An 8,053-nucleotide genomic window follows, 5' to 3' on the forward strand; every position below is an offset into this window, starting at 1 on the left:
AGTGAGGGAAGGATGGAACGGGAGATTGACAGGCAGATCGTTGCAGCTTCTGCAGTAATGCGGTCGATGTACCGGGCAGTCGTGGTGAAGAAGGAGCTGAGCTGTAAGGCGAAGCTCTCGATTTACTGGTCAATCTACGTTCCGACTCTCAGCTATGGTCATGAACTTTGGGTCATGACCGAAAGGGCAAGATCCCGGATACAGGTGGCCGAAATGAGCTTTCTCCACAGGGCGCCCGGGCGCACCCTTAGAGATAGGGTGAGGAGCTTGGTCACCCGGGAGGAGCTCAGAGTAGAACCGCTGCTCCTCCACATCAAGAGGAGCCAGCTGAGGTGGCTCGGGCATCTGTTTCATTTGCCTCCTGGGCGCCTTCCTAGGGAGGTGTTCCGGGCATGTCCCACCAGGAGGAGGTCCCGGGGAAGACCCAGGACACGCTGGAGGGACTCTGTCTCTCGGCTGGCCTGGGAACACCTAGGCATTCTCCTGGAGGAGCTGAAGGAAGTGTCTGGAGAGAGGGAAGTCTGGGCATCTTTGCTTAGACTGCTGCCCCCGCGACCCGGTCCCGGATAAGCGGATGACATGAAAACGTATTGAATATAGAGCAGATGTTTAATAGTGAGAACACTACACAGAGCACTGGCAGCATTGAGTGGTAGGTTAAAATGGTGGGCACAGGCCAGTATAATGGCAGGAACTGAGAGATGCATATAGGAACACAGGTAAGCATGATGATACAGGAGACCTTGATTCCTAAGCGCTAAACACAGCATATTCAGGCAGGAGTGAATGCAGACTTCAAACAAACCCATGTGGGGAGCAGGCTTGATCATAGTCACAGGGACAAAACTGTTCATGGCCAAGCAGGCAAAAACAAAAAGATCGCACAAGGGGCAGACGAAATACGTAGATCCAGGGAGAAGCAAGTTGTCTTTACACAGGTAGGCAAACAGTTTAAACCAAGGGCTGACTACTGACCAGAAACAACGAGGAACAAGCATCCCAACACAGGACAGTGCAACAGTTGAAAAAAGGTCTGGTAAGGTCAGGGTCCTAACCATCATTTATTGTCATTGTAACATTGTGACACGTACAACAAAATTTTGTTTGGAGCCGAGGGGCCCCGGGCTGCTGCATGCATACGCGCCGCCATCACAGGCAACTTGGGGGGTTCAGTGTCTTACCCAGGGACACTTTGACATGTCCTTGGGCAGGACACTGAAGGCAGGTACACTGTAAATTCTAACGGGCTACATTTACTAATGAGTTATGTTTACTGTACTTAGGAAAATAATAATAACAATAATCATGGGGCAGGGACAGGACAAAGACTAAGGTTATGATACTGGTGGAACTAGGAACTGGAAGAAGACTGGATTTATGCCAGACTGCTTATCCATGTAGAACAGAGCATCCACTAGCATCATATACAGTACACTCATGCATCTTTAAGCAGCACATTGACTTTGCACTACCAAATAAGATTATTCTATTGGATATAGAGCAGATGTTTAATAGTGAGAACACTACACAGAGCACTGGAGGGAAAACCTTGGAAAATGAGATCCAATATTTTGCATATTAAATGAATACAGACTGTACAAAAATTAATAAAGCATGTCTTTTTCAAAATCAAGATTTGTTTATAATGTCACACTGGACCTGGTGTACACCGCATGCAAGGGAGCATACAAAGCCTCCCCCCGTCCCCACCTGGGTCTCTCTGCATACAGACCCAGAGTGAGAGCCATCAGACCAAAACAAAAGGAGGTACGAGTGTGGCCGGAGGGGGCTTCCTCTGCTCTGAAGAACTGTTTTGACACTACAGACTGGGACATTTTCAAACAAGCAGGCACTCACAACAATCACATAGACATAGAGGAATACACTGAGGCCGTCACTGCATACATCACAAAATGCATTGATGATGTCACCTACAGCAAAAATATCACTGTTCGTGCCAACCAGAAGCCATGGATGACAGGCCCATTGCTCTTCCCACTGCTGACCCACGACTGTGTGCCAACCTACAGCACCAACCACATTGTCAAGTTTGCGGATGACACGACTATAGTTGGCCTCATTACCAACAACGATGAGGCTAACTACAGGAGTGAGGTGTGCCAACTGGTCCAGTTGTGCAAGGACAACAACCTCTTCCTCAATGTGGGGAAGAATAAAGAGATCATTGTGGACTTCAAGAGAAAACCTCCAAAGCATCCACCACTGACCATCGAAGGTGCTGTAATGGAGAAAGTGAGCAGTACCAAGTTCCCGGGGGTGCACATCTCTGAGGACCTCTCCTGGACCAACATCACTGGCCAAGAAAGCTCAAACACGCCTCTACTTCCTTCACAAACTGAGGACAGCCAGTGCCCCACCCCCCCATCATGCGCTCCTTCTACCGGGGCACCATTGAGAGCGTCATCGCTGGCTGCATCACTGTGTGGTACGGAGCCTGTACTGCCTCCTGCAGAAGGGCCCTGCAACACAGTGAAAACAGCCAGCAAGATCATTGGTGCCCCTCTGCCTTCCCTTATGGACATCTTCATCACTCGCCTCACCTGTAGAGCCATCAGCATTGATGATGACACCTCCCACCTCTCACACACCCACTTCAGACTCCTGCCTTCATGGAGAAGGTATCGGCGTCTTCAGGCCCACTCCACCAGACTTACAAACAGCTTCATCCCACCAGGCTGTGAGGATGCTGAACGTTGCCCATTATCTTCTCCCCTCTGCCCCTAGACAATAACCCACCACAGAAACAAAACAAAACAAAAAAAACTACCTCTGCTGTTTTACCATCTGTTATATGTAAATCTGCTGCTGACTGTTTTTTTTTTGCCAGGATATCTGCTGCTGTTGGTCATTTGCAATACTATCCATGTATACCTCATATGCTATTTGCACCTCATCACCAACACCCTGGAGATGCTGAACCATCTGACAATCTCCTATTATTGTTTGCACTACTGTCACTGATCTCTACACTCAAACTTCCTCTGTTCTTCCACTGTAAACAAACTATGACCAAAACACTGAGGGATTCATTTAAATTTTCCCTTCATGCCTGTGTGAGTAAGAGCAAAGCTTACCGTGAGAGCACACACTGCAGACAGCCGTCTCCCTCTCCTCTGGGTTGGTCACCAGTGGACTCCTTAGCCCCGGCTGCTTATATAGCCACTGAAATGAAAGTGAAAGTAGCAGAGTGCAGTTTGTTTTGGTCTTTTGTTCTCAGTCCATTTATCATCAGAAGAAAGTGGAAAATAAAAACGAAAGTACTCAACCTGCAGGAAATCCAGATGAATGCAGGCAGTTAGTGTACTGTTTGTTACTTTCAAGATTATTAATTACATGAAAAGGTATTGAATATAGAGTATTAGATGTTTAATACTGAGAACACTAAACAGAGAACTGGCAGCATTGATTGGCAGGGAAAATGGTGGGCACAGGCCAGTATAATGGCAGGAACTGAGAAATGCATATAGGAACACATAGCATGATGATACAGGAGACCTTGATTCCTAAGAGCTAAACACAGCATATTCAGGAAGGAGTGAATGCAGACTTCATACAAACACCTGTGAGGAGCTGTTGCCAGGCAACAAGCACAGACTGAATGAAAAATGACTATAGGGTGAGTGGGAGAACCTGGTGCTGCTCTTTTATTTCAACCACAAAAGTGAAGTGAAAAGTGAAGAGTGAAAAGTGAAAGCTGAACCCAACTATCTTTATAAATGTTTCTGCACAGGAGATGACTGCTTCAGTTGGGCTGAGAGGGCTGTTATGTTACCTTTGCGCATGAAGTTTCCACTGATGGTGTCTTTTGATACAAATTCATAGTTGGCTTTTGGGTCTTTCTTCATGGTTTTAAATGTGGCTTTTTCTACAACTTGATCAATGGCTGCTTCACTGAGCTGTTTTCCTAAGAAACTGTAGATCTTAGTTACTGCTGCCTTCAGGTCCTGAAACAGAGAAACGGGAGACCAACAGAGGAAAACTTCAATTCTGACAAAGAATTTATTGGAGTGTTTTCACATGAACAACCTGAGGAGAAAATCACATCTTACCAAGATCATGTCCTCATAGGTCAGGAAGAGGATGTTGTACTGGTCTTTCTTTGAATGCCACTCTCTGATGTGGTCAAACCAGGACGACCCTCCAACTGTATAATTGTATATTGATGTAAAATTTTCATAAAAGTGTTTCTTGAATATACTGTATTTATTCCAGTCTGTAACATGCAAACACAACCAACATGGTACAAGAAGCCTAAAAGCTTAAACTGTCATGATCTGTGTTGGGGACTCAAATGCAAATCAGGGATCAGGGATGACCAAGTGGGTAAAACATTTTAATAAAGAAGTGTAGGCACAAACATGAACTTAGTTATTAAGAAATGCAGGTAAGTATATGAAAAAACTTAAAGTGTGACTTTATGACAACATAGAGAACTTATTGTCAGACTTGATTTCATGAAATAAACAGGAGAACTTAGTCTTAGGACTGGACTCTATCTGGTCATCATCACTATCATTCACACTGTAGAGCTGAGGTAACTCACCGTTGCCAGTCAGAAACTGATCCAAATAGTGTTCAAAGCTCTTGGGAGTCTCGATGTAGGAGGCGATACTGCTGAAGTGGTAATAGGAGGTGATGACGTCCTTTGGATTACGCATCACATAGATGATCTGACAAACAAACAAACAGCAATTAGAGCTTGGCCTGGTTCAGTAGTGTCTCCACCATGCCAAACATCATTAAGATAATTCACTCTGAGCAAGAAATGGTTTCACTTTCATATTTCTGAGACGATGAAAACCAGATTAGGTGACAAACTCCACATGAGTCTTAAAATTCAGTTCCGAGTCCAGGATAACACTAAGGTTTCTGACCTGATGGCTTAGGGTTGGAGAATTTAATTAACTTTGCTCTCTGAGCCTGTTGCATGTTCCATTTTACCAACAGTTGTCTTTTGTAGGATTTTCTTAAATTAGATTTATTTACACATTTTCTATCAAGAGTGTATCAGGTCTAATCAGTCAGCTACTTAGACTATCATTTATTCTTGCCCATAAAAGTTGTCAGGTGTCCACTACACTTACCAACCAGATGAATTAGTGGACTCAATTACAACACCAGACAAGAGGAAAAGGGAAAACAGAAAGTAAAATGACCGAAACTGTGATGAAACAAAACAGGAAGTAACATCAAAATAAAAGCCGGACAGGAAGCAGCAGAACCAAATCATGACAGTACCCCCCCACACACACAAGGATGGCTCCCAGACATCCAAACAAACCAAACCAAAACCGAACCAAGCAGGGAGGGAGGAGGGGGCCAGGAAGGAGGGCACAACCACAACAGAACCCCCCTCACACGGCGGTCCCACAACCACCATCAGGCTGGCCCGGATGGGCCCTATGGAAGTCTTGAATGAGGGAAGGGTCCGTGATATGGCGGTACGGCACCCAGGACCGCTCCTCCGGTCCGTACCCCTCCCAGTCTACCAAGTATTGGACCCCCTGGCCACATTTTCGGGACCGTAGGAGATGCTGGACCATGTAGACCGGATCTCCCATCAACAAAGCGAGCAGGTGGTGGAGGCACGGGTGGAGGAGCCAGTGGACTGGACCAAACAGGCTTGACCCAGGATACATAAAACATGGGATGTACTCGAAGAGAGGGGCAGACAGAGGCAAACCGCTGCTGGGTTGATTATCTTGGAGATGGGGAAAGGCCCTATGAACCTAGGGGATAATTTGCGACATTCGGTTCTAAGGGGTCTTCTGGCCGGGCTGGTAGACAAGTGCTTGGGACCGGTGTAAGTTGGCCCACTTTTCATATGCCTGGACTGAACGGAGCAAGACTAGGCGGGCCCTTCTCCAGGCTCGGTGACAGCGACGGACTAAGGCGGATGCAGACGGCACCCGGATCGCTGGTTCCAAAGTGGGAAATAAGGGGGGAGAGTAACCATACACACACTCAAAAGGGGACATACCAGTAGCGGCTGAAGGCAGGGAGTTGCGGGAATATTCCACCCAGGTCACATTATCAGCCCACAGTGTCGAGTCCTGGTGGCACAAGAGACCAGAGGCACAAGAGGCCAGTTTTCAGTTGTTGAATGAGCCGTTCAGTCTGCCCGTTGGTCTGAGTATGGAAACCAGAAGAGAGACCAACAGAGATGCCCAGGAGCCGACAAAACTCCGTCCAGAATCGGGCCACAAACTGGGGTCCCCTGTTCGACACCACATCCCTGAAGAGACCATGCAACCGGAACACATGTAGGATGAGGAGTTGGGCTGTGTCCTTAGCTGAGGGTAACTTGGGTAGTGGTACGAAGTGAACCATCTTAGAAAACTTGTCAACAATAGTGAGGATGGTTGTGTTACCTCGTGATGCGGGAAGGCCGGTTACAAAGTCCACAGAGATGTGGGTCCATGGTCTCAGGGGAACGGGGAGAGGGCATAACAGCCCCACCGGTTTACCTGTGGGGACCTTGTGCTCGGCGCAGTCAGGGCATGCAGCCACAAACCCCCGGACATCGTCTTTTACAGTGGGCCACCAAAACCGCCTTTGCACGAGGTAGCAGGTTCGTGCCACCCCAGGATGACATGCGATCTTGGCGGCGTGACACCACTGTAGCACCTTGGTGCGCAAGGCCGCCGGAACAAACAGGCGGTTGGTAGAACAGGCCGACAGACCTGGTTCCAACCCCTGGGCTTCAATGACGTCTTGTTCAATGCTGAGAAGAGCAGCACCCACACGGGCAGACTGGGGCAGTATGTATGTATGTATACTGGTTCTGCGGCCCTGTCCTCCCGGTTATGCTGGCGGGAAAGGGCATCTGCCTTCCTGTTATGGCGACCTGGGCGGAAAGAGAAGGAAAAGTCAAACTGGTCAAAGAACAGAGCCCACCTAGCCTGCCTGGGGTTCAGCCGCTTGGCAGAGTGCAGATATTCTAGGTTCTTATGGTCAGTCCAGACCAAAAATGGGTGCTTGGCACCCTCCAACCAGTGCCTCCACTCCTCCAGCACCAGCTTAAGGGCCAGCAGTTCCCTCTTTCCCACGCAGTAGTTGCTTTCTGCCTGGGAGAGTCGTTTGGAGAAAAACGCACAAGGGTGCATTTTCCCATTCTGAGCAGAGCGCTGGGAAAGCACTGCCCCCACCCCGGAGTCCGAAGCGTCGACCTCCACCACAAACTGCCTTTCTGGGTCAGGCATCATGAGGATAGGGGCAGCGCCAAAAAGTCGTTTGAGGGCAGCGAAGGCTTGGTCAGCTGCACTGTCCCAGGTGAAGCGCTTGGTGAGGTAAGCCGGTGGAGCAGGGCAGCAATAGTGCTATAGTTCCTGATAAACTTTCTATAAAAGTTAGCAAATCCCAGAAACCGTTGGGTTTGTTGATGGGAGGTTGGCGTAGGCCAGTCTGCAACCGCTCGTATCTTGGCAGGCTCCATACAGATGTGGCCTGTAGAAATTACAAACCCCAAAAAAGACAGTGGACACATGAAAGGTACATTTTTCTGCTTTCACATATAAAATTATTCTGTAACAACCGTTGTAACACTGCACTGACATGCTCTACGTGTTGGGTTTTAGAGGGTGAAAAGATAAGGATATTGTCTAGGTAAACGAAAACAAAAACGTTCAACATATCCCCCAGAACATCATTAAATCAGGTTTTGGAAAACTGCTGGTGTGTTGGTTAATCCAAACTGCATAACCAGGTACTCATAGTGTCCCGCCGGTGTGTTGAAAGCGGTTTTCCACTCATCAGTAGAACAACGGAGTCCCCAGTCGGGGCCTTTTCCAGCACCCCTCCCAGGGACTCCAAGAAGGCTGGGTACTCTACACTGCCATTCGGCCCGTAGGCACAAACGGCAGTGAGAGACCTATCCCCGATCCGAAGGTGCAGGGAAGCGACCCTCTCGTTCACCGGGGTAAACTCCAACACATGGCGGCTAAGCTGGGGGGCTATAAGCAAGCCCACACCAGCCCGCCGCCTCTCATCGTGGGCAACTCCAGAGGAGTACAGAGGCCAGCCTCTCTCGAGG

General features: G+C 48.3%; 1 protein-coding gene across 2 annotated transcripts in view; it reads right to left on the reverse strand.

Annotated features, from left to right (window-relative positions):
* Positions 1-4,757, reverse strand: part of LOC109953565 (amine sulfotransferase-like) — an 11,481-nt gene extending 6,724 nt beyond the window's left edge. The window contains exons 1-4 of one of the 2 annotated variants that reach the window (XR_002273932.1): positions 4,565-4,754; positions 4,071-4,165; positions 3,794-3,965; positions 3,096-3,183 (exon numbers count right to left, since the gene is read on the reverse strand). Coding sequence is in view for 1 of the 2 variants with exons in the window: in XM_020589039.1 (XP_020444695.1) it covers positions 3,732-3,965; positions 4,071-4,165; positions 4,565-4,679 (444 nt within the window). In the remaining variant the exon portion in view is untranslated. Of the gene's footprint in view, positions 1-3,095; positions 3,184-3,716; positions 3,966-4,070; positions 4,166-4,564 lie in introns of those variants that run through there. The other variant, XM_020589039.1, reaches the window with a different exon arrangement.
* Positions 4,758-8,053: the final 3,296 nt, after the last annotated feature.

This window comes from Monopterus albus, unplaced genomic scaffold (genome assembly GCF_001952655.1).
Source record: "Monopterus albus unplaced genomic scaffold, M_albus_1.0 scaffold783.1, whole genome shotgun sequence".
In the NCBI taxonomy this organism is placed as follows: domain Eukaryota; kingdom Metazoa; phylum Chordata; class Actinopteri; order Synbranchiformes; family Synbranchidae; genus Monopterus; species Monopterus albus.